Source organism: Dermacentor albipictus, chromosome 1 (assembly GCF_038994185.2).
Source record: "Dermacentor albipictus isolate Rhodes 1998 colony chromosome 1, USDA_Dalb.pri_finalv2, whole genome shotgun sequence".
NCBI classification, from domain to species: domain Eukaryota; kingdom Metazoa; phylum Arthropoda; class Arachnida; order Ixodida; family Ixodidae; genus Dermacentor; species Dermacentor albipictus.
The window spans coordinates 60,952,153-60,979,671 of record NC_091821.1 but is presented as its reverse complement, the minus strand read 5'-3'; the positions used below and the strand labels follow the sequence as shown (position 1 = coordinate 60,979,671).

Genomic DNA, 27,519 nt, shown 5'->3' with positions numbered 1-27,519 from the left:
CGCGACCTCACCGACCGCGCTTCCTTTGTAAGGAGCGCCGACTCCCTAAGAGGATAGGGAGTCTCTATCCTAAGAGGATAGATAGATAGATAGATAGATAGATAGATAGATAGATAGATAGATAGATAGATAGATAGATAGATAGATAGATAGATAGATAGATAGATAGATAGATAGATAGATAGATAGATAGATAGATAGATAGATAGATAGATAGGCTCTAAATGCCTATCTAGTCATATCATAAGAAGCCAACAAACAAAAACACAAAGGACAGCATAGGGGAAATTACATTTATTTTTTAACTGAATTAAAGAAATGATAAATTAACGGAAACGAAATTGGATCAAAAACTGGCCGCAGGTGGGGCACGAACCCGCATCTTCGCATTACGCGTGCGATGCTCTACCAACTGAGCTATCGCGGTGCCGTTTTCCCATCCACTTTCAGGGGTATTTATGTTAATCTACTAGAACTGAACCTGTGAATGTTAGTCAGCGCCACGCCTCACGGCCTTGACGGCGCATGTGGAACATCCTTTTTTTTTGTCGCAGGCGTCACGTGTACGTAATATTTTTGGCGAAGGCAACTGGTTAATAAACCCACACATGCTAACCTGAAAACAGCAGTGCTGCCAGATTCAAGGCCTTGTTATGTAAGGGTAGTAGGCAAAGAATGCTAATCACATTAAACTATCCAGTGCCCCACAGTGCCTATAATAACATTATATCATTAAGGGCCCCGTGTCACAGAAAATTCAGTGTCGGCGACGGCGGAGTTTTCCGTGAGCGAAAATTTCCGTATATAGTTATGTATATGTATATGCCACGCTTTGATGTATGACATGCGGTATATACGGGTTATATTGTCACATCATTTTATCGCTGAAGTTGCTCATACCTTGTCTTACATTCTTGACAGAGTCGTTACTCGGAATTTTGAGAATGACAGCCCACAAACATCACAAAATAACACAAGCAGAGTTTTCATTCTGAAGGTATGTATGCGCCCTGTGACCCTATTAGAGAGTTTTAGAATATGGGCCCCAAACGTTTTGGGGCCCCAAAGAAATAGCGTCGCTGTGCATGCGCGAGACGCAAGCTGCGTTTGGGTTTTGCGTTGGGAACGCTATTTCACCGATTTAGCGGGAGCCCAAATAGCGGCCCCAAAAGCTTTGCGTCAGCAAACATGGCGGCACCCATCGAAGCGACGGCTCTAACCTAGCACCAAACTGGGTTCGATTCGTGGTAACGCGTGAAGTTCGCAAGCTAGGAGAAGTGACTGCGCTTATCGCTTTCTCTAAACTAGCGTGTGTTATGAAGATTGATTCATTAGGCGCCGCTGATTCCGAATTCAATTGTGGATATTATGGCTCGTAGGCCTAAAACGGCTAAGCTTGGCTGGTGAAGGCACGTAAAGTTGGTTCGCTCAAAACTAAGCGCAACTTGTTTGCTGCTTACAGTATAACCTCTAAATTGTAATTGAACGCGAATACACGCAACTCAAAATTACTATTCCTTTCATAAAATGGTATATTTTATTTAATTATTTCTAACAGCTTTTCTTTCACGCCGTAGTGGCGCTGTCAGCGCAAGACGCTATCTGCAAACGCAAAGCCCTATTCTAAAACTCTTCACTGCTGCGTACCCCAACGCTAACACCCGCAAAGCTCTTTGGGGCCCCAAACTATTGAGGCCCCTATTTTAAAACTCTCTATTACTTCTTGCGTTCGCTATAAGTAGCTTGTGCCCGCTATTTTTAAAGCTCGGTAATCAAGAAAAAGAGGGCTAACTGGATAAAGAAAATAGTACTAGTGAGAATGCATGCTGCAGCGTTTGGTAGAGAGAAGAAACGTTTATTGAATATAAATAAAGAAGACACTTAAGCTCTGTGGTGAATGTGGAACAAATATATATCAGACGCTGCTTTACTGTGGAGCGAAGCAGCGTGGGAGAGAATGTTCCGCATTGGCCGTTGTGATCAGCAAGGGAGGTTTGTAAATTACGGATTCACACAAACAACAATGAAAGTATGGAGGAATTCAGCCACTGCGTAGTCATATGGGTGAAGCGCCGCCCGTGACATGCTAAGATCGCAGGCGTACGGCCCGCTTCATTTTTGTGTCTTCATTCCTTATTTCGCTTTAAAAACTATAACATTGCCACGGTATGGTTTCATCCGCTTTCAGTCACAGTCCGCTCGCTTACTTAAACAAAGATGGAGTCCTTACATTTTCTTACTTTTTTTGTGAGAACTGTTTGTCACTGTAGGCCGCCTTTGCTGATAACATATTCGCTATTATATAGACTGACCGGCTTAGTATGTCTAAGCCTCTATAGAGAACGGACTGTTCTGTGTATACGAGCCATGGTATTTGAATTTAGGTGGAATACTAACATTAAATTCCTCAAATTGACTCGCTGAAAACTTAAGCGCGCACTTAAAAACACGAGATAAAGAGTTCATCACAAAGTGATTGCAATTTATTATCACTTCTGTAACATCATATCTGGAAATATGGTAACAGAATGCGTCACTATGAGAGTTTTTTACAATCATATCGCGAATATGGTCATATTTCGTGGTATGATTAAGGGCATGTCCACTGAAGTGGACAAACCGGTAGACGCAAATCTTATATCGAAATCCAATTGATAGCCTCGGAGATTGGTCGGGAATCATTCGCTATTGCGTCCTGTCCGTACCTAAATACAGCGATAATGACTCGTTCTAAACTAAAAATAAAAATAGGAAATGATTTGTCCATGGATGCAACGCCGTCCGTAATCTCTACTCGGCGTCGTCAAAGTTCCAATGACGTGCGACTGCTTTAGGAACGCTCGCTCTTCGTGCTGAAGCAGTGTCTATGCCTCGCGCGCGCAAAAAAAAAGAAACGAAAAAAAAAGAGGAGGCCATCTCGGTCACGAGCGACGACGCCGAAAAAGGAATTTGAAAATTGAAGCACGGCCGCTCCTTTCTATCATATCACGGCAGCCTATCTCGCCAGGGGATCCAAACGTTGTCGTATCGTCCTGGATCTGACAAAGGATCGTGTGGGAGGTTTGCGGGAGGCGTGGACGCATCCTCGTATCGTCTCAGCGTAGAGAGAAGGTTCTTCACCAACTGTGCAGAAAAATAAATACAAAGAAGAACAACACAATATTAGCGTAAAGCTTCAAAGAAACACATGCATGCTGTTGCAGTATCCCACCAGAAAGTACAAAGCTTCGCCAGACAGTAAATGAAAATATCTGGTTTAATCTACAGTTTTTGCTACATTTTATTCTTTATCGCGTCTATTGACTTCTATAATATGAATTCTCGTATTCGAACAGTTTTTTTTTTTAGTTGGTGTATGAAGTCCTTGTACGTGTGGTAAAGGGTGTTCAAAATTACTCTGACATCATATATTGCTCTAGGGAGAAATTTATGGACTTGTCACGAAAACTGAAAAGAAGATGCCTGCTGCGAACCACAGATCAGATCGACGCTTGCATGTATGTACATTGCCAAGTGATCGACTTCACCATGCTTTTGTCGTGTTCATGCAAATGCCCTAGATGTCATGTTTTATAACTTCCCGTGCCCATCACGCACGCATGGAAACGGTCGGTATCTGAACGCCTCACCTGGGGATGCTCGGCGGCGACGTCATTATACTCGCACGGGTCTTCGTCCAGGTCGAACAGGCAAGGCGCCACAGTGGGCCGGCACATCTTTGCGGAGTCCCGGACGCCGCAGTTGATGGGAGAGGCGCCGCCCAACGGGCCGCACGCCGCTTCCGAGCCCAAGCTCCTCAGCACCCGAGCCACAGGTGACGCCTTGCACTGTTCCAGGGGCTTGGTCGAGTTCCAGTCGACGTTGCCCACTATCGGGTACCACTGATCGTACTCTCCCCCTTCCGCGACGCCCTTTACGAGCTTGAAGCGGCCGTCGATGATGGCCGAGTAGTTGTCAATCGGGTCAATGTTCACCACGAGTTCCGTGCGCGGTGGCGGCAGCAGACTCGCGTCACCCACCAGCGCGTCCGCGTGGCTGACTCCGTCGATGTCGCCTAGGTCTGCCAGATCGCCTCCTGAGCAAAGCGTGAGCGCCTCTTTGTAGACCGTTTGTCTAGAGAATGCTGTGCATGAGCATTAGCGGCGACAACAGGCAGGAATGAAACGCAAGGGTTCAGGCGCATACACGGGAGCGCTTGGCGAGTTAACAAGAACGATGCAACACGCACCTTAAAGAATGAGACACCACAGATTCGCTATTTGGTAAAAATTTTCAGATTGTCAAACATCCATAGGTATAGCGACGTTCTTCAGCACGTGCCAAGCCTCCGTACGGTTATTTTAAAGAAGACTGTCTTCATTAAAACTACGGTGCACGAGACAATCTTCACTGGTCTGGACGCTTAGTCATACCATCGATGAGCACCAGAACTGTTTGATAAATCATTAATTTTCTTTTAGGCATTCGTTCACTGACCCGCCAGCTGATACAGAGTGGGCAGCCAGTCGGCAATGTGGAACAGCTGCTCGTAGTCGCCGCCGGCTCGGACCTTGGGACCGAGCGCGTGGCTCCAGAGGAGGGCCGGCGCGCGCACGCCTCCTTCCCAAGGGCTGTACTTCTGGCCCCGCAGCGGCCACGATTGCCCGTAGTTGGCGTTTGGACCCGCCACGTCGGCACCGTTGTCCGAACTGAAGGCCAACAAAGTGTTGCTCAGCATGCCCTTCTTCGCCAGGGCCTCGAACACCAGGCCCACGGACTCGTCCAGGGCCGAAACCATGCCTGCGAACGTGATATGTCAAACCGATATGTCAAACAACTGTGGTTGCCTGTTGGCCTCGGATCAGTTACTCGAAATTGAACAGAAGCTGGGACCAGGTAAGCATGGTGGGTGTGCACGGGTGCATGTGGCCGTGGGTAGCAAAGTCGAATAAGCGTGACCGAATTCCAAAATATTTCGTTCGTAATAAGCGCTTGTCTCTGGGCGGCCGCCCTCTTAAATGATACGTCCCAGTTCATGAACTGCTTTGTCAACAGGGATGCAGCTTCACATAAAAGTGAAAGTGCCCCCGAAAGTGATCATTCGAGAATACGGCCGTTCATACGAGGAGCTAAGTCACTAGTTGAGAGTATGTTGCCAATTCCTTCCAGCAAACAAAACTATCTTACTAGACGTCTTTGCTTCAACCTGCGTAGTTGAACACGAACATGCCTTATAGATAATTCTTACTCCCTGCCGCCCAATTGTTGATTCCCAAGGTAAGCGTGTAGCTTTTTGTAAATTACTTTTAAAAAACAAACATAGAACATCTCCCTCGCATTTTTTTTTAGAATACGGTAGCATACTCAATATGCGTCACGACTGATAACACAGACGTGTAAAATAGCCTGCAGGGACGCGATCGGAGTTGTTTGTTCGAAACAGCTTTAGTGCAGTTGCGGCCGCGTCATAAAGTGGGTAGTTCGCAAACTTTGTGAGAACGGGAGGAAGATAGCAGCCAATCGGCAAACGAGAACTTCCAGAAAGCTTACGTACCTCGTTTGTCGTCTGCTTGTAGACAATATACTAGAAAACGAAATGTTTCTCGCCTCCTAACGAATAACATGTTTATATAACAAATGTATTTTTTCTTCTCAAGCTTAAACACGTTCTCGTATAGTAATACCAGATTCCTTCGTTCATGGCGCAGAACCTTCAGAAATTCTGGGTATATTTGGCTAATAAACACGAAGCCATTTCGCAAATAAATATTTCAGATACCATTATTTCCGAACCGGAAGGTACTGCGAAGGCATTTCACACTTTTTTCTAATCTGTTCTTACGAAACATTCCTCTAACGCCCAACTAGAACCGTATCCGCTAATAGTGTCCATGCCAGAGCGAAGCAAAGTAGGCATCATTTTCCTTTTGGGAAAATTGGATTTGAAGAAATCCCCGGCCCCGACAATCTTGCTAATTCATTTCTAACCCGTTATGCCAAATGGGTATCCAAATACCTGCACAAAATATTTATCGCCTCCCTTGAAACAGCGACGTTACCACAAGGTTGGCGCAATATGCTAAGATCATTCCAATTCCCAAACCAGGTTCGAAATTAGAATGCAATAACTACCGCCCTGTGTCATTAACAAGTGCTTGTTGCAAACTGTTCGAACGCATAATTTTCAAAGCCATAATATCCCATTTAGAAAGTAGCAATCTGCTTTACAGCCGACAAAACGGATTTAGATCAGGTCTACCAACCGTAACCCAACTCGCTGAGCTAACGGGCGAAATATCTAATGCAATAAACGATTGAGGCCAAATCGACGCAGTATTCTTAGATTTTTCCAAGGCGTTTGACGTTGTCCTGCATCAAGATTTAATTACACAACTCCCAGCCTTTGGTACTGACAGCAAAATAATTTCATGGATTTGCAGCTTTCTATTAAATCGAAAACAAAGTGTGGCCATAGATAAACGTGTCTCGCAGCAACTTGAAATTTACGCAGGGGTTCCGCAAGGGTCCGTTCTTGCTCCTATCTAATTCCTCACTCACGTCAACGATATCCAGTTCAATGCTCATGGAATGGTCCAAATGCGGCTTTTCGCCGATGACTGTGTAGTATACACAGTTGCACGTAACATAGGACACCAAATCGAACTAAACAATTCATGCAATCTACCCGTCCATGGTGCGACACATGGGGCATGAGACTTAATGCGTTGAAAAAAATTCATCACATTTACTAAAAAGAAAAATCCACTTCATTTCATGTATACTCTACGAGACACCGCACTCGTCAAATTCAATCAGGTAAAATGCTTGGCCCTTTATATCACGTCTAAACTTAACTGGAAACCTCACATCTCCTCCATATGTCAGACCGCTGAAGGTAAACTGTCCATCTTAGGAAGGAAGCTGTGCAATACTCCGCCGCACGTGAAATTAACTGCCTACAAAACACCTATGAGACCATCATTTGAATATGCTGATTTAATCTGGAGCCCTTATCAAGAACACCTCATTGATAAAGCAGAGCGCATACAAAAACTGGCAATCAGATTCATATATTCTGATTCTTCAAGGTAATCCAGTGTCTCTGAACTATTATCGAAAGCACATTTAGAACCACTGGCACAACGAAGACTAATCACAAAACTTAAATTCATTTACCTTTTGTACCATGGCCACTTCAAAATCCCACGGTCACGTTACTTACTAGACCACGGCGGCCGCATTTCGATGGGGGCGAAATGCGAAAACACCCGTGTACTTAGATTTAGGTGCACGTTAAAGAACCCCAGGTGGTTTAAATTTTCAGAGTCCTCCACTACGGCGTGCCTCATAATCAGAAAGTGTTTTTTGCACGTAAAACCCCATAATTTTTTTACTTATTAGATCCGTTTTTACACTCATCAAGAACTAACCATACAGTAAGGTAGTTCGCCAACTTCCAAGCGCGTTAATATACATAAATATTCACTGTTTCCCTCCACTATCTCTTACTGGAACGACTTACCTAACAGTGTTGTGTGTTGTAATACTGTAGAATCTTTTGTAACCAAAGTTAAAACTATTCATTTTTGTTCATGATTGCTGTTGTTTTACCTTTGTAACCACTCCGTCGAGGGCCATCAAAGCCTGCAGTATGTTCAAATAAAAAAAAAAATACCAGAATCCTTCCATGGAAGGACTCTGGTAATGCCGACGACTGCTACAATTTATAACTATTAGTTTCTCTGCGTGGTCAATAGGTGGCGTAACACACAGCGTAAAAAAAGAAGATAACAGTGGCGCACTTTTCAAGAGGCAACAATAACATTCCACTAGCTCGCTGGAACCCCATTATGGGGTCGAGTTCGTCGCACAACTAACGCGCTGTTCGTTTCGAGAAACGAAAGGGACGCCGGAATTCGCTTTCAGCCGGCTCTTAAAACGCTTTTCGCACGTCCAAGCGCTCTCTTCCTCCTCGAACAACGCTAACGCAACAACCGAAGCTCCCATTCCAAGCGCCATTTTCTTGAATTAGACTATGGATTGGATCCGAACGTGCGATTCCATAGCCACAGCCGCCGTTTGGATCCAATACAATCTACCAGACGTGCCATGCGAAGTCGGTCTCGTAGCAAGCGCATGACTGCTCGAACTAAACACCTCTCGTCGCGTTCTGCTCCTAGCAGACTACGTGCTCGGTTTTGAAATGATTGACAGGAGCCTGCCGTCACTTTGACGTCACCAAAAACATGGCCGCGCCCCGCGGATGAGGACACCGGCGCGGCCTAGGCCAGTCGCGCGGTGAAACTGAACGCGTGCTCCAAAGAGCGACCTTCGATCTCGTCCCAGGATTGTGTTTACGGGCTATTTGTTGATGAATGGTTTATTCTGGAAACATAATTCAGCGACGATTACGATACTTCCTAATGCGAAATTTGAGTGCAGCTGTATACGTGTTTTCATTTCGCTATATATTGGCTGGCGCGGACAATCTGTCTCGTGCGCCACGTTGCAAACGGAGCGAAATGAGGTGGCGCGCGGGACGCATGGGCACGATTCACAGAAGGCGCCGCAAACAGACCTCCGCTCATGCAGCGCTTTGTTTCCATACAGACGACGCGCGCTAGTCTGGCGCCATCTCGTCCCGCTCAGAAAACAAATGAAAGCTGCGTCTTTCGCATTGCAACTGAATCCGACCTTTCAGTGACAACTAATCCACCTTTGCGGCTCGCCTGTCACCAAGGCAAATCGCACAATTTCACAGCTAACCAGTTAAACAATCTTCGTTCAAATCATCAACGATCTGTCTTGCATTTGAATGCGCGCAGTCTGCGCAAGCACCTCAAGGAATCTTCTTATCTCCTGTCTGCGTTCACCTTCCCATTTTCAGTCGTCGGAGTATCTGAAACTTGGTTGAGTGACCACGATAAACACCTTTTCTGTTTTTCTAATTTTGTTGTTGAATACTCCAATCGTCCGTTCAGCAACCATGACGGCGCAGCACTATATATCTATTCTGATATTACATACAACCGAAGGAACGATCTTGTGCTTAACGTAACTATAATTGTGAAGACGTTTGGATTGAACTTAAAAAATGGCTTCCTCAACGTAGATAAGAAAGACCTAATGATGAGTTGCATATATCGTTCACCCTCTTTGAAAAATTAAATTATGGGGTTTTACGTGCCAAAACCATGTTCTGATTATAAGGCACGCCGTAGTGGAGGACTCCGGACCATCTGGGGTTCTTCAACGTGCACCTAAATCTAAGTACACGGGTGTTTTCGCATTTCGCCCCCATCGAAATGCAGCCACCGTGGCTGGGATTTGATCCCGCGACCTCGTGCTCAGCAGCTTAACACCTTAGCCACTGAGCAACCACGGCGGGTCGTTCACCCTCTTCATCAGCAATAGATCTATGTGCCGCTCTCCATAATGTTATGGGAATGCTAGCAAATGAAAACAAAAATGTAATAATTATGGGCGCCATCAACATTAACCTTGCTGACAGTACGTCAACTAATGCTTTACATTATTCTGATTGTTTTAGCAAATTTGGTTATGAATGTTTAATTAGGATACCGACACGATGTGCTAACCACCCCATAGGTACATTAATTAACCATGCATTATCAAATTTGGCATATCCACCAGACGCAGGTGTTCTAATGACCAACATAATTGATCGCTATCCTATATTTTTAAACTTTCACTATACTTACATACTGAAAAGATTTTGCGCCAAAAAAAACAACACACACAAGAAAGACGACGACACGCATGTGTGTTGCACACGCACACGCATGTGTGTTGTGTTTTTTGGCGCAAAATCTTTTCAGTATGCAAGATCACCAACTAGCCCAGCAGTTAACTCTTCTAAAGTACATTTCACTATACTGATACCCGCCGTGGTTGCTCAGTGGCTATGGTGTTGGGCTGCTGAGCACGAGGTCGCGGGATCGAATCCCGGCCACGGCGGCCGCATTTCGATGGGGGCGAAATGCGAAAACACCCGTGTGCTTAGATTTAGGTGCACGTTAAAGAACCCCAGGTGGTCAAAATTTCCGGAGCCCTCCACTACGGCGTGCCTCATAATCAGAAAGTGGTTTTGGCACGTAAAACCCCAAGTATTATTATTATTATTATTATTACTATACTGATGGCTCCTAAAAAATCACGTACACGAAGTTTTTACTAGACAAGCAATCATTCCTTGAAGCCGTGTCGAATTTTGACTGGTCCCCTATCTTTTCTACAAATGATTCACAGAAAGCATTTGCACTGTTTATCTCTATGCTTAAGTCCTGTTTCGGTCATCATACCCATCAAGTCAAATGCAAAAAGAAATTCGCGTCGCCTCAGATTCTATGGATAACAGATAAGCTCCTATCTTTTGTGCGCAAAAACTATAATCTTTACAAGAAAACCAAGCGATTACCATTTAACAAGAACTTAGCCATTCGGTACAAGAAGTTCTCTAACCAGCTTTCTGCCGCATTGAAAAAAGGAAGGAAAGAAAACATGGTACGAAAGGAACATTTTGGAATGCGGTAAACAACGTCAAAAAAAGGGAAATTCTGAACTCCTTCTTAAATAGGGCAAATTGCCGTATCGCGTCATTGCAAGCCCGCCTATCGCATCACGATGTGCGCATGCACCTACTGATTCGTACAGAATAAAAGCAGCCACGCTATCTTCAATAAATCATTCCATTGCTTGCACCTACTGCGTCTGTTGTTGTTACCCGCGCTACAGCAGTGGCGACGAGGATGGGATTTCATGTGAGCATGGTCAGTGACTGACAGGATCGAATGATGGCATCTCACCCACCGGTTTTCGACGAGACGGTGAGCAGCTGGAGCACGTACAGGATATGGCTGGAAGCTTATTTTGAGGGCAATGGAATTACTGACACGGCCAAACGCCGAGCTCTGCTGGTGTCTTCATTGAGCGATAATGTCGTGCGCATGTTGCAACGACGCCTTCCAACCGTGTCGGTTAACAGCCAGACTTACGATGAAGTCGTTGAATACCTCGAGGAACATTACAATCCTCAAGTTAATGAAATAGCGGCGAGTTTTTCGTTCTCCATGCGGAAGCAAAGGGACGGAGAGAGCGTTCGGGAATACATTGCCGACCTTCGGAGACTGGCGGAAAGTTGCAACTTCGGCAACTCGCTGCACCGTATGCTGCGAGACCGCATAGTATGCGGAATCAGGGACGACGACGCACGACGCTGCCTATTAACGCGGAAGAAGCTAACTTTTGAGGAAGCAGAAGAATTTGCCATAGCTTCAGAGAAGGCGCTAGGCGACGTTCGTGACATGCGAGGAGCAGACCCAGTGACTACGGGAACCAGCATCAATGTTGTACAGTCGCAGCGAGGACGACGACCCTGGACGAAGTGGAACACTGCAAAGAACAACCATTCATGTGAGCGTTGCGGCGGCCCCCACGCAACACACATGTGCAGTCATCGAAACACCAAGTGCCACCATTGCGGCACGAAAGGTCATCTGGCGAAGGTTTACAACAGTGGCCGCCCTCGAGAACGTGGTGCCTTTGCCGTCGAGGAAATGGAAGGTGAGAGCGAAGAAGAAATGTTGCTTGCTCTTGTCGCTCACAGCTCGGCCGACAGAGCTGCGTTGAAGCCTCTCGAGGAAGAGTTGGCATGGCAGGGCCGGAAATTACGAATGATTCAAGATACGGGTTCTCCGGTCAGCGTCATACCGAAGAACATATATAAGAAACATCGCAAATGGTCGCCGGCACTGGAAGGAACGTCGCTCCGCTTAACATGCTTCCTCGGGCCATTGCCAGTTGTCGGCGCGATAACCATGAGAGTTCAGTCTGGATCGACTGTTGTGACCAGCACGCTAATCGTGGTGGCATGTAACGGACCACTGCTCTGCGGTCGGAACACGATAGAGGCCTTCCGTAAGGCGGGTGTGTCCTTCTGGGACACTATAACCACCTCAAGTGTAAATGTTCGTCGTGATAACAAGATGACGTCGCTGCTGGATGAATTTTCTGATCTTTTCGAGAACAAGCGTGGCTGTTGCAAGGGCCCCCTGTGCAATTACACCTCAAAGATGGAGCCCGCCCACGTTTCTGTAGGGCACGTACAGTGCCTTATGCCATGCGCGCCAAAGTTTCGGCCGAGCTCGACCGTCTTGTCGAAGACGGAGTGCTTTCGCCGAAAAGCATTTCAGATTGGGCAACACCGGTGGTTCCGGCAGCAAAAAAGAGCGATATACGATTGTGCGGCGACTCCAAGTTAACAGTCAACCCGGCGTCTCACTTGGAACAGTATCCCCTGCCCAAAGTTGAAGACATATTTGCGGCGCTTTCGGGAGGCGAAGTCTTCAGCACTCTGGACCTACGCAACGCGTACAATCAGCTGCCGCTGGACGACGAAGCTAGAAAGACGGCGGTACTCAACACACACCGGGGCCTTTACTGCTACAATCGCCTAGCATTTGGGATTGCTTCAGCCCCCGCCTTGTTCCAGCGACGCATGGAAACGATTTTGCAAGGTTTGCCGAATGTTCAAGTGTACCTCGACATCATTGTGGCGGAAAAGGAAAACGACACATCGGTACTTCGGCAGGTGTTTCAGCGGCTTCGTGAACACAACCTGAAATTGAACAAAGCCAAGTGCCGGTTTAGGGAAGCACAAGTGTTCTTTCTGGGGCACCGCATCGATGCCAAAGGTCTTCCTCTGCAAGATAACCTCGAGGCGGTACTGGCCGCGCTGAAGCCAACATCGGTAAGCCAGCTGAAATCGTTCTTAAGCTTGGTTACTTATTATGCTAATTTCTTGCCCAACTTGTCAACGACGCTGGCTCCCTTATATCGCTTGCTGGCACAGGGGGTGTTGTGGCAATGGGGGGCCGTCCCAGGACAGCGCATTTAGAGAAGCAAAGATTGCCTTAGGCAAGGCTAAGTTTCTGGTCCACTATGACCCGCGAAAACCCCTTCGACTGGAATGCAATGCCTCATCGGTCGGCTTGGGAGCAGTACTGTCCCACCGCATCAACGGCGAAGACTATCCGATAGCTTTTCACTCTAGAACCTTGACGCCGGCGGAGCGAAATTACTCGCAACTGGAAAAGGAAGCGCTCGCCCTAGTTGGTGTGACAAGGTTCAGACTATCTTTTCGGCAATAAATTCTGTCTGATAACGGATCACAAGCCGTTGACAGGGCTGTTCCATCCCGAGAAACCAATTCCGCAGATGGCGGCGGCCAGGATACAGCGTTGGGTGCTCCTTTTATCAGCGTATCAGTATGACATAGAATTCCGGAAAGGACCACTACACGCGAATGCCGATGCTTTGAGCCGCTTGCCGCTGCCGGAGCAAGGGCACCCTGGTGAAGATGATTCCGTCGAATATGTGCTACATGCGCAAGCTTTGACAGATTTTTCTCTTAACGCAGAGCAGTTGGCAGACAGCACGAGCGAGGACATGCTCCTGAGACAGGTGAAGACGTGGATCCTTTGTGGTTGGCCAAACCAGCTGGTACCGGAGCAACAGTGCCTTTAGCCGTACTTCAACCGCAGATACGAACTCACTGTGAGTAGTAGTTCTGCGGAAACCCGCAAGGTGGAGAGAAGTAATGAATAAAGGGAAAATCAGACATCCACCTGTTCGTAGCAATTGCTACAAAGGAAACCCACACGGGTTCCTCGAAAGGAAAGCCTCATAGTTGAAGAAAAATTCGTCCTGGTCCGGGACTCGAACCCGGGACCACCGCATTTCCGGGGCAGCAGCTCTGCCATCTGAGCTAACCAGGCGGCTAGCAGATGGCAGGGCGAAGTCGAATTTGTCGACAACACGAAGCAAAGGCAAGAGTTTGACGTAGTAAAGGACTAATATACTGGGGTCATCACCTAGTTTTGCCCGAGACCATGCGGGCACTTATTCTGAGATAACTTCACGACACCCACCCAGGCATGACTGCAATGCAGCGCCTGGCCCGTACGATGTTTTGGTACCCCGGATTGGACCACGACATAGACAAGCTGGTACAAAGCTGCCAGCAATGCGTGCAATGTTGGCCCATGCCAGCGGTAAAGGTCCCTTCAAGGTGGCCGAAAACCAACAAACGTTGGTTTCGCCTGCACATCGACTATGCAGGGCCAGTGGAAGGTCACATGATCTTGGTGGTGGTAGATGCGGAAACGAAATGGATAGAGGCAGTACCTCTTAAAACAGCAAGTGCAGAAACTACAGTCGAAGTACTGCGAGGGATCTTCGCGCGTTTTGGTCTGCCCCATACAGTTGTATCCGACAATGGGCCACAATTCAGCAGTTCAGTGCCTGAAAGATTTTTCAAAGATAACCATGTGTGTCATGTTACTTCCGCTCCATACCGTCCGCAGTCAAATGGATCGGCTGAGCGTGCAGTGCGCACCATTAAGGAAGGTATCAAGAAAAATAAGGATAAAAGTCTGCTCAGTCGTATTTCCAAGTTCTTGCTACGCTACAGGGCAACACCGACTCGAGATGGCAAGTCGCTCGCGGAGGTGTTGCTGCGTTTTGAACCCAGGACTCGTCCAAGCTCACATTTTCGAGAGGAAGAGGTGGCACGGGATCCCACGGTGAGCAGACCCCCGGCACCGTTGCCACAAGTCTTTTCACCGGGAGCGCCTGTTTGGTCGCGGCAGTACAATCAGGCTCGCCAGAGATGGTTACTCGGCACGGTGATGTCAACAAGAGTTAGGCGTATGGTCACGGTGGACACCGCAGGAGGGGTGCAGCGCCGTCACGTGGACCAAGTGCGGCCACGACTCGCAGCGGATGAAGTAAAGCAAGAATTCTACGCAACTCCACCCGGAGACAACCAAGTCAGAGTAATCAACCCTCTGCAGTGGAAGACGCTGAACCATCGTCAGACGGATCACTTGGTACATCCCAGGCTTCCAGTGAAGCAACCTCAAGTGTACCGGCGGGCTTAGGACTTCCTAGGCGTTCTACGCGCACAAGGAGACCACCCGACAGGCTAGGCTTCTAAGGGGGAGGAAGTGCCGTATCGCGTCATTGCAAGCCCGCCTATCGCATAACGATGTGCCCATGCACCTTGTTGTGCCATTACCACCAGCCCGGATTCCGAATCTGCAAGATGCAGAATTTATCCTGCGAGCGCCCTTTGGACAAACCCGGGGCTGCGCGGAAAGCACAGCGCCCTAATTCTCCCTTGACAAGTCAAGATGCTGAGCCGTCAGGCAGCGTTGTCCTGCGGAGAAGTATCGGCGAGAGACATGTCCGAACGTGTCACCAAGTGCCAGACAGCCCGGCGCCGCACCTCCTTTTGCATGGAGGTCACCGCGCGCGCGAACTTTGAACCGGGTGGCCAGCGCGGTCGCTGGTTGGACCTCTCGGACGACCGTCGAGTGCTGGCTTTGTATTGGGCCGCTTGAGTGACAATGGTTTCTCGGGGATTATAAAGCCGCGAGGCGGCCGCCTGAAAAACCGGATCCGCCAACCCACCGGGAGCAGAGTGCTGCTCTCGACTGGAGTGAGATGTGTCACGCGTTTTCGCCGGACGTCGCCGTGCGGGAACAGTCGCGTTTGCTCTGAGCACTCGGCCCCAGTGCCGATCCCATATTGTCCTGTATAATGACCTGTATATAATGTATAAAATCCCTTTCGTTATTCTCACCGACGCCTGACTCGGAGTCTTCGCTACCAACGCTCTGTCATGAAACGGGTGACGAGCGCTACGGGACCACAAAGTCGTAACAGTGGTGACAGCGGTGCAAAGTCGTAACAACCTACTGATTCGTACAGAATAAAAGCAGCCACGCTGTCTTCGATAAAGCATTCCATTGCTTGCACCTATTGCGTCTGTTGTTGTTACCCGCGCTACAGCACAAATAATCGTGAAACTGTAACAGAAATTACTCATCAGGGAAAGGCGTACAAAACCGTCAAAGAAATAGCCTGATGCGTTCGCTGATTCCGTCTTGAGCAGCGAACTACCACACGCCTGCGCATCACAATCCCGTGCCCCAGCGCCCGCCAGTCTTTTTTTTATTTCCAACTACATTCCAGGAAGTTCTAAACAGTATAAACAACATGAAAATAATCGGTGCCGGCATCGATAAATTAAACCCTTCCCATATAAAATTAATTGCACCCTTAATAACTGATATCCTTGCAAACATAATCAACATGTTTAAATCAGGCAATTTCCCACAGGAACTTAAACAAAGCAAGATCACCCACTTTTTAAGAAAGGTGACCACTCTTTAATCTCCGATTATCACCCCATCTGTGTACTACATTTTTTAGCAAGGTAATTGAAAAGCTTATAGAAGAACGCTTAACTAATTACCTAAAAAAATTTGACTCTCTCTCACCATTCCAATACGGCTTTCGCCCGGGTTGCTCGACCGAACTTGCTCTTGTTGCGCTAACCGATCAACTAAAAATCGCTATCGATGAAGGCAATTATGCAGCTTCAGTATTTGTAGATTTAAGCAAAGCGTTTGAGAAAGTAAATCATCTCATCTTATTTCATAAGCTTGAATCTTTAGGAATTACCTGCCCAGCACTTTTGTTACTACTAAACTACTTAACAGACAGAATGCAGGTAGTAGCTATTTCAGGGCGTTCATTCTAAAACCATGTTCACTAATACTGGCGTGCCCCAGGGTTTTATATTGGGTCCGCTTTTATTTTTATTATATGACAATGATCTGCCGTACTGTCTCTCTTCTTCCAAATGTACGCTTTATGCAGATGATACTACTATCATTAACTCCGATAAATGTCTTACAACTTTAGTATCTAACCTCAATGGCGATTTACACAGGCTGCTGGAGTGGTGCCAAACTAACCGGCTACAGATAAACCTGTCGAAAACAAAATTTGTTGTATTCACTTCCCACCAACGAACACTTCACTCCATTCCTCCTATTTTTCATGGCGCCATTCCTATCCATGCAAGTTTTTCCTGTAATTATCTTGGTATAGAAGTAGACAGAAATCTTAAATTTATTGAAGAAATAACCAAATTAAAACAGAACATTACCTACAAGATCAGGATACTTCTAAAGGAACGAAACATATTTAACCATCAAATATTACTATCCTTATACTTTTCATTTATTCGTTCCTATATTAACTACCGCGTTACTTGTTGGGGAAACACTTACGCAACCCGTTTAAACTCATTTCAAGTCCTACAGAATCAGGCTATTAGGATAATTACCATTCAGCCCATATAACCACAACGCCTCATAGCTTTTACAAACTAATCACATTCTTTCAGTCACACAACTCGTTAAATATAACTTCGGTACATTTTTGTTCCGTCAAATTAATTACACACGATGCGATAGCGTGATACCACAATCTTCTCTAATAAATACTAATATTACCAGGTTTACAATAAATAGGAACTTCATTTTACCCAAAATACATATTAATTATGGCAAGCAGAGCGTCCATTTTTCATCTATCGCATTCTGGAACACATTCTGAAACACTTAAAATTATCAACCCAACAAATTCACGAATTCAAGAAAGAGCTAAAAGAATACATTCTGTCGAATACTGATGCTTAGTTCGTAATCACAACCATTCTTTCAAGGTGCCTTCATTTCATTTGCATTGTTATACCATTAGGTTTCTGTTTGATATTCTTGCCATGCAGTTCGCAGATTATTCTGTGTACGTCATGTCATTTACGCTGTTAATTTATTAGTGGTCAACGAGATTATGCTACAGTGCTTTCTTATATGACGTATTTATGCACATTTAATTCTTCAGTTATGCTATCCCTACTAAACCCTGTAATTCTTCCTTGTTAACGATTTGTTGAAACTGCTGTAATCTGTGTTTTATTACGTTTAGTTTGCAAAAAAGGTCCCATTGCAGTCTTTGATTTCGGGACCTCCCTCTGTATATTAACACCTTGTAACCTTTCTACTCATCCCAATAAAATCGATTGTGATTCTGAAAGCCCGTCTTGCGCGGCACTATAGTGTATAGAATAGGGTAGCTGCACTACGCTTTTCTTCTCATGCTTTCGCCATGCACTCCTCCTCCTCCGCTTTCCGCCTCATGGTACCGCTAGCTGCAACTTCCTCCTCCGCTTTCCTCCTCGCGCTCTCTTCGCTATCACCGTCTTTTATCTTCCGCTGCGCTCCGCGTTCGCTTTCACCTTTCGCTGTGTTCGTTCGCTCGGTTACGAGGGACAATGCCTACGCTCGTCGCAGGAACGGGCGCCTAATAAATAAGCAGCGCGAAGAGAGAGAAGTGGTTCTTGTGGGGAGAGGAGGAAAGGCTAGCAATATCTTCTGCAGCCCATGCGGGAGCACGGCTCAGCGCCAGCAGGGTGAGGGAGGTGGGAGTAAATGAGAGAGAGGGTAGGAGGGAGAAAGGTAGAGGGCCGTCCTAGCAGCATCAGAGCAGCCCGGCCGGGAGGGCCCAGTGGGTTCGACCGGAGGAGTAGGCTGGTGATAAACCTTATAGGAGGCAAAGACTGGACGCGCAGAGGGCAAGAAGGAGCAGACTGAACGAAGCGCTGACACAGTGACAGCGCTCTTTAGATCCGCGTAGAAACGGTGATACTAGTTGGGTGAATATAATTTATTGCCCGCATGTAAAAACGCATGCACTATCAGAAAAGAAAAAAAGCCGCTTATCGGGCATTTAATGGTTTGTTCGCTGCCGCAGCGTTTCCTATAGTGCAGTTGTAATACTAAAAATAGTCCAAGAGCATTTGTCGGGAACGGCTGCGATTGCGTTTCAAAGCGGGAAATACATTCGCCGTGTGCCTCGCTCGAACCGTCCCATCGACAAAGACGGCAATACCACAACGCGGGCGCGAGACATGTGCCGCGAATGGACAGAGGCTTTGCACTTTGTTAGGTAAGTTACGCTCAAATCACGGGGCGCTGATGATAGGATGTGGTGTGCACTCGTGGACGGAGTTCTCGTGTCAAAGGTTCTGTATGGCATGACATACCAGTGCCTCACTAAAGGAAATCTCCTCACGCTCCAACGACTGAACATGCAAGCGCTACGTACTATAACAGGCCTGCCCACCTACACAGACCTTGCTACGTAAGCTGAGGCGCAGGTAAACATACTGGAAAAATGCGGGGAAGCTCACAGAGCTGCGCAGATATTACCCCTCGAGGCAACCAAGTCAAGATGTTCACCCATAGGAGATGGCCGACCTTGTGAGACACTAGCTAGTACCACGTAACATGGCCAAAGCAATGTCGCCCGAATAAGAGCGGCAGCGGCGCGGCATGAGGTAGACATTTAAGATCACAACACCGCGATCTCCATCTATTACATACGCGGACGCTGCAGCGTAGAGCGACATAGTAGGCATCGCCTATACCGCCGCCAAACGGATACTATATGTTCTCTACTCTGCAATTAGCAACCACGTCACCTAGCATGAAGCTGAATTCCGCGCCAATCTATCGGCCGTGACCGCGGCCGCGGAAAATGCAGACCGCGAGACCAAGTTTATTCACATATTTTCGGACTCTCAAGATGCTGTCCACGCCTGTGGGTTGTACTACTCTTGTAGTCGCATGGTTGGACGCATTCACACCAAAACACGAGAGCTCTAGAAAAGCGTAGTCAAAGTCACCCTACAATGGATACCCGACCACGCCAACACTCAGGACGATGAACGGGTTCATGCGGCTGCGCGGGAGGTTATAGTGTCTATCCCCGGACAAGGCTCTGATCCTGGTTTCAATAATCCAGCAACAACCTCAGCTGATGATCCGGACAACGAATACGACCGAAGAAGCCACGCTTGTACGCACAGTGCACTGGAAAGCGGCCCTGCGTGCCCTCCTCCCGGAGGACAAGAATCCTTTCCCGTACGGTTACGGGCTTTTGGCAACAACATGCCTAAGGAGAGTAAGCATAGATACCACCCTCACGCCCGCACGCTTGGCTCTATTTTTCGCACCTGCAAGCCAGCATGCGGACGCGTCTATTAGCGTCTTGCCCGACGACAGCATAACTGGCTAACCTGCTGAATGGCTCATGGCAGCCTAGCGGCCGATGCACAAGATGCCACAGCCCGACGCCGGCCGACACTAAATATCTAGTGTGGATCTGTCTCGGTCTCTGCAACAGCGCGATCCACGCATATACGAAAGATGCCGCTCGCCTTATGGCCATCCACATTTCAAGAGTTGACGCAACCCGTGGGAGACAACAATCAGCGCAAGCGGATATACATTCCTTGCGTACCTTGGTGACACGGGCATCGTGGCCCAACTGTAAGGGGCCAAGACTGCTCCAGCCTCGTCAACCCTTGATGACGATGGTCAAGAAAAAAGGATAACATGCTTTAATAAATACGTTTCAACAACAACGCTCGAAACGACGACCTGCCGGGTTAACGTGTTTCTGAAAGCTCCCTTCAAAATGTCAGCAACCGCCACCTTCTTGGAAGGGTTAGCGACTGTCAAGGCCTAGCTCCTCTAATTGCTACAAGGAACCGACAACCGACGACTTCTGCGGAAATAACATCGACCCATACTTCCCGATTGCCTCGTGACTTCATCGTAGGCCTGAACGAAGGTGCTACGCCATGGGCGGAGTGCTGCGAAAGTTTACCTCTCAGGTTGGCCGGGACAAGGTCTTTGGATTCCCTGGTCTAGAAACACAGGGAGAACGTTCGTTTTAAAAAGACCTTCATTGGGTCTGAGAATGCTCTGACATCAAGTAAGGTGCTTTGCTCACCATGCAGCTGCATGCTTCGATTCAGTCATGTATCCTGCTCGGATTATCTGAGAAGTCTACATGCATATCTGAGCAGTCTAAATCACTGGATCGAAGCACACATTATACTGGGGCTATACTATGATAGCCTCAGTATAATCCTGTAAATATTTGGGCTCTAATACTTGTTGTAAAAATTAAATAAACTTGTTTCTGTAACTTCAGCCTCCCGACCTCGGCAGTTCACCAGCAAGCAACTCGACGATTGAGACGGACGATGCGTCGCGGTCCGCTTTTAGCTAGTGCGACGCTCCGCAAGCGCAGGCCTGCTACTCCGTTTTGAGGCGCTCCGGCGGCATAAGCGAGCGACCCCTTTAAGTGACGCCCCACTCCGAACGCTAACCTCGCGGTTTTTCATGCCATATACCCCGAAAGATATCCCAGTGACGATTGCCCTGCCTGTGGACTAAGGGCAACATTGGACCATGTGTTGTGGGAGTGTGAAGCCATCGGCTCCTCCTTCAGCGAGGATAGGTGGGCTGCGCTCTTGGGCAGCCCCGAACTCAGCGACCAAAGCCTGGCCGTCCAGAGTGCCCGCGATCGGGCCGTCAATCTCGGCTTGGCGGTCCCTACGTGGGACTAGCCGGGTGGCGCGGGGTCTCCCCTGCGTCTTCTCTGGACCGAAGTAAAGTTACTTCACTCACTCACTCCGAACCACGAACGCAGCACCAGAGTTGAGTTGAGTTGAGTTGAGTTGAGTGGTTGTAGGCTACTGGTGGGATTAGCCTTGCAGTTGCTGCCGGCAATTGCTCCACCGTCGCGACACTTAAAATACATAAATCATATAATCCTGGCACTGCGTACAGTCTCCTGTATCCATATGGCAATCGGGTGTTTATTGCGCTGCAGGCACGGCCAATACAGCACGTTAGGGGTCGGGCACTGTGTTTTATTTTCTCTAGATACCGTATGTACGTACTGTCGTGAGCAATATGAGCAGGAACACAGGAGCGCGTGTCAGATAGCCTCGAACCCTGCTATGGGCGATACACGGCGGCCGCCGTCGGAAACAAAGTGGAAAGGAGGACGCTGTCATAATAACTGTTGGCACTCCCACCATACGCCTCTTTGTACAAAGTGCGGAACTTCGCATCGCCAGCGCACATTGACAAATCTGTTTGATAGTGCGGTTACTGATAACTTCTTGCACCGAAGCGTGGCGAATAGCAGCACTGTTTTCAAGCGTAAACATTCGAGAGGTACTTCCCTGGGAAATCTGCCCGTCTGTCTGGAACACGTGACCCGATGCGCTTCATAACATATACATAAGGTCCTATGGGGGTACGTACGAAAATACTTTACGCTAAACGCAGGAACGGGCGTCGAAGAGCTGCGCTCTAAAAAAGAAAAAGAGAAACACGACTGAAAAAAACAATCACCCGTTATAAGTCACTGCGCACGTAACCACCTTATCGTCCATCGGCGGCCAGTGAAATGCCGTGAGCTGCCGTTTTTGGCAAACGCAGGCGTGGTGGGAGTGCCAACAGTTGGCGGAAGAGCTAACTGAGCAAACAGAGGGAAAATGGGGGCCGTTTCCCCTCTGTTTTTCTAGGCACTGTACCTCTGTTTTCGACAGCCCCATCCGCGTATCGCACTAACTCGGTTTCGAGGCTATTAGCCACGGGTTTGCGTCCTCGCTCACAATGCTGACTATAGTACATGTTCGCCCGCGGCTAAGATACTGAACTGGAAAGGTACTAAGCTGTATTGATCAGTGCTGAGCGGGGACACGCGTAATTGGTGGTTGCGAATCGGTGACGTCGCGGCACGTGATGAGCCGTTGACCCTTTAAATCGATAATCGGTCCATCGAATGTCTTAGGACTATCAGCAGCTGCGCACCTGCAATCTAACACTGTAAGAGGCACCCCTAAGGAGAAGCTGTATAGGCGAGCTTACCATCGTACATGTTTATCTCTCACCTGCGTACTTCATCCGTTCCGGAGACCCGATGTCTCGGTACTGCTCGACGTACTTGTCAGGCACTTGCAAAGGATCTTGGGGACTGGCCGAGTGGGGAGCTAGGTGTGCCAGGTACAAAAACAAAGGCTGTGAAACAACGTTGGGAAGCAGCACCCGTTAAGGCAAAGCTAAGGACTGTAGGCTGTAGCCTATGCAAAGCATTAGACGTTCAGAAAGAACGCATCCACGTTCTTTTTTTTTTGCTTTTGACGATTTTAACGGTATTGTTTTGCTGCTACACCAGATGAATTCTATGTTACCTTGTCTTCTGGATGATTTTCGATAACTTCCAAGGCTTCCATAGTTAAGAGCTCAGTGACGTATCTTCCACTATCGTTCCTGGCTAGGAAGAAATTTCTTCTCATGTCCAGCCCTGGCGACTGAGTTGACTGAAAAAGAGAACAGTTGTGATTAATAAGGTACGCTTAACAACATACTGTCCTCACTATTAGTTATGGTAACCCTTTTATTGTGGATCAAGTCGCTCGAGCATGTTAATCGGTCGCATGATTTACATACCTTTAGAAATGCAGTAAATGGGAAAAATTGAAAATGATAACCTCTAATATTATGGTGCTCAATATTTGGAACATTATAACATCTAAAATAACCTATTTTAGAGTTTTCTTCTTTTTATTTTTTCTTTGCTATACCGCCCTTCACACTTATGAACTGGCAAACATCCTAATTTATTCTACGTACAGCTTGCTTATTGGAATAAGTTAGTATCATATCGTTTAACATCCCTGCGTCACAGTTGCGAGTTATGCCTGCTGGCATAAGATATACATTTGGGTCATACTTATTGATAAAAATATTAAATCCTCAACTTTATCATTTCTCAGCTAACTTGGAGGACCTTTGCCGAACCGTATATTATAATATTGCATTTAGAAGGCAGACGTGAAACATTCTTTTTAGGGCAAAAAGTTTTTCTAAAAGATGGTGACGTACGAATCCGTCAGAACGTCAGTATATATGAGGCAATTCATTCCAGTAGAAAAATCGCAAGGTGCATTTCGTGTCTATGGAAGGCACTGCTGCTGAATAATGGCACGTGGTACTCCGAAACAAGTTTGTATGTCCACCACGATTTCCGCAGGTGAGTCTTAATTACGGAGCTTGTCAAATCGGCTACTGAAATTGTAGTAAGGCTCAGCCCGGTTTTTTGCATGTTCATTCGTTTTCTTGTAGACCAGAGGGAATTTGCATATTATCACGCACTGAGAGAGACAGAGATTGATTTGCAGAAAAAATGAAAGCCTGCTGCTGACCACACCGTAACTGTCTAGCGCACGGCTGACACCCGAACATCGGTCAGCAGTGTGGGGAAAGGAGGAGGAGGAGGAGGGACGGAAGGATGACAGAGACAAGAGGGAAGAGAGTACTTGCCGTTGATAGCTATGCTGGCATAAGATGTGCTGTGCGAACGATAGATGCGCTCGCATAAATCGCGGAACGCTACCCATCTCGCTGGGGTGAGAATCTTGCTAACTCACGTACATTAGGCGCGTCATCAATTCTGAACTATCAACGAACGTGGCCATATATGACAATGGAAACAAATCTTCAACATCTTCATACCTTTGCACACGGATTCACAGCCGCCAGGAGCGACATCTCCCTTCTGGCTCTACTTAAGCAGCTGCCTTCGTCCGGCCACTTTCAGTGGGCACGGGATAGCGGCAACCATGCAGTCGCCGCTAAACCCTTTTTGCTTCTTCATGCAGGTCTGTGAAGCTCCGTCTCTTTACTCTAAACGTACAAGTAACGTCTGTCTGCTGCTTTTCCCGTGCCCAAGTGTATTTTTTGCCTCACTGTGTGAATGTGCGTTTGTTGCAAGGCTACTCATCCTATCTGGCGACGTTGAACTTAATCCGGGACCCGCAACTGACGCGCAGTACAAAGAACTTCTTGCAGCCATTTCTGCCCTTTCAGCAAAAATAGATTCACGACACACAGAGGTAATAAGTGGTCTCGCCGAATTAAAGGAAAAGCAAGCTCAATTAACTAATCAAGTTTCCGATTTAACCACTAGATTAACGACAGTTGAATCGCTTGTTGAATCACTTGAGCTTAACCCGTCGTCAGCTGACATACCTGCAGTTGTAGCTCACGCCGTTAAAACTGAAAATGCCTCCCTCCTGACACGTCTCGATGATCTGGAAGATCGCTCCCGCCGGGATAACTTAATATTTTATGGTATTTCTGACTCTCCCTCAGAAACATGGGCACAGTCTGAAAAATTGGTGTGTGAATTTTTGTCTCATCATCTTAAGTTTGAGGTCCCCGAGAATATGGTTTGTAGAGCCCACCGACTTGGCTCGTATACTGCTAATAAGACTCGCCCGATTATAATGAAATTTTCTTGCTCAAAACTAAAGGATAAAATTCTGGCACTAAAATCTAATTTCAAATCCACCGGGGTATCTGTGGGCGAAGATTTCTGCCGAGCAACGCGCCAGTCTAGGAAAAAGCTGCTTGATTTTGCTAAGGCTTCAGGACAGACATACTCAATACGGCTAAATAAGTTATTTTTGAACAAGAAGTGCTACGTTTACTGTTCTACCACTGACAATGTATGCGAAGTCAGCATGCCACGTGCAGCACGCTCTTCTGATCGGTCGCGTCAAGCTATCGAAGGAAATGGTTCGACATAGCTAGCACATGCGCAATCTAATAACACCATATCTGTTTTTGTCACTAACGTGCGAAGTCTACTAAATAAACGTGCTGCGGTGTCCTCGCTGATTGATCCATGCGCTGCTGACATAGTATGTCTCACTGAAACATGGCTCTCGGCTCGGATAAAAAATAGCGAAATTTTTGATTGTGAAAAACTGTATTCATGTTATCGCTGCGATCGTGGTGTGCGATCAGGTGGAGGTGTCTTGATTGCGGTTACTGAAACGCTCACATCGAGCTCAGTTTGCATAGAAACGCCACTTGAACTTGTTTGCGTGCGCGTTGTACTCGACAACAGAGATGTTATTTTTTGCACATGCTATCGCCCTCCTACTGCTTCGACGTCATTTTGCGATGACCTTCACGACGCATTGAACAAATTAATTGTCAGATACCCTAACGCTCCCCTTTTTCTTCTTGGTGACTTCAACTTTCCCGATATCATTTGGCGTAACGACACGGCAACGTCCCAGTCTTCTCAGAGTACTCAGTTTATAAACACTTGTTTGGATTTCCACTTCACCCAGCTTGTACTGAAACCAACGCGCGTGTCTGCCTCCTCATCTAACATACTAGATCTGATTCTCACTACGAACCCTGACACAGTTTCCCCAATTCTTTACATAAAAGGCGTAAGTGCACCTTGCACTCACTTTTCATATCAATACACGGGCTCCTGTAAAGAAAACTACGAAGGTGATCCGCGATTACAGCAAAGCCGACTTGGCTTCCATTACCACTGAAATGGAAAATTTCGCAGCTTCTTACATCGCTAATTGCGATCAGCGCTGTGTTCAAGAAAACTGGTGCATTTTCAAAAATAAATTGTTGTCATTAATCGAACGTTTCGTACCGCAAAGAACAGTCTCTTGCAAGCCACGGTCCCCTTGGTTCAACCCCTTTCTGAAGCGACTACGTAACAAAAAAAAGCGGTTGTTTCGTCGCGCAAAAGCTTCATGCAGTGACGTTGCTTGGTCCGCTTACTACCTCACTGAAAGTGACTACAACACAGCCGCCGCTAGTGCGAAACAGCATTTTTATTCTGTTACCCTTCCGTCCATCTTGCAAACTAATCCTCGTAAATTCTGGACCATAGTTAACGGTACTCCAAGCAAAATAATCCAATTAACATACCCAAACGATCAACCTGTTGCTCCTGAAGAATGCTGTAATGTATTTAATGATGTGTTCTCTTCACATGTTACCACAATGCCTAGTGGATTACCGGTTTTATCCAATTCTGGTTTTTCGCCCATGGATCCAATCTCTATTGACTGGGTTGGTGTTAGCTGCCTAATAAACAATCAAAAAACGTCCTCCTCTGCCGGCCCAGACTGCCTGAACTCAAAAATTTTGAAGTGTACTGATGTATTTTCTGCTGTTATCTTGTCACACATTTTCACTCAGTCATTACAGCAGTCTGTTCTTCCAAACGACTGGTGCGTGGGAAAGGTGATTCCAGTTCATAAATCAGGTAACACACACTTACCCAGCAATTACAGGCCTATCTCACTAACTAGCATTTCATGTAAAATTCTTGAGCATATAATATATTCACATTTGGCTGAGTTTTTAGAATCAAACTCCTTTTTCAACCCCTGTCAACATGGTTTCCGTAAGTTATTTTCCTGTGAAACACAGCTCTTAACATTTACTAATGATCTCTTTGCAATTTCTGATCTAGGTACCGACATTGACTGCGTATTTCTTGATTTTGCGAAGGCCTTTGACTCTGTGACCCATGATTTACTTCTGCTTAAGCTGTCTCAACTTAACTTGGACGCAAATGTACTCGAGTGGATAAAAAACTTTCTTTCTAACAGGACGCAGTTTGTAAACGCTAATAACTGTAATTCTCGGTTTTCTAACGTACCAGCAGGTGTTCCTCAAGGGTCAGTCCTGGGTCCACTTCTCTTTCTAATCTATATTAACGATCTTCCGAACTGCGTTCTTTCCTCTTCCATAAAGCTTTTCGCGGATGACTGTGTTCTCTACCGTAAAATTACTAATCCTTCAGATTCCCAAGAGCTGCAGGACGACCTTAACCGCGTAATTGAGTGGTGTTCTAATTGGTGCATGCAACTAAATTCAAATAAATGCAAGGCCATGCGTATATCTCGTA

General features: G+C 46.9%; 1 protein-coding gene across 1 annotated transcript in view; it reads right to left on the bottom strand.

Moving 5' to 3' along the window:
- Window positions 1-276: 276 nt before the first annotated feature.
- The window catches only part of LOC135918360 (arylsulfatase B-like), a 145,007-nt gene continuing 117,764 nt past the window's right edge, over window positions 277-27,519 (bottom strand). Inside the window, exons 6-10 of the mRNA XM_065452051.2 lie at window positions 22,973-23,101; window positions 22,673-22,799; window positions 4,477-4,779; window positions 3,630-4,075; window positions 277-3,123 (exon numbers count right to left, since the gene is read on the bottom strand). Of these exons, the coding sequence (XP_065308123.1) occupies window positions 2,986-3,123; window positions 3,630-4,075; window positions 4,477-4,779; window positions 22,673-22,799; window positions 22,973-23,101 (1,143 nt within the window). The 3' untranslated portion in view covers window positions 277-2,985. The remainder of the gene's footprint in view (window positions 3,124-3,629; window positions 4,076-4,476; window positions 4,780-22,672; window positions 22,800-22,972; window positions 23,102-27,519) is intronic.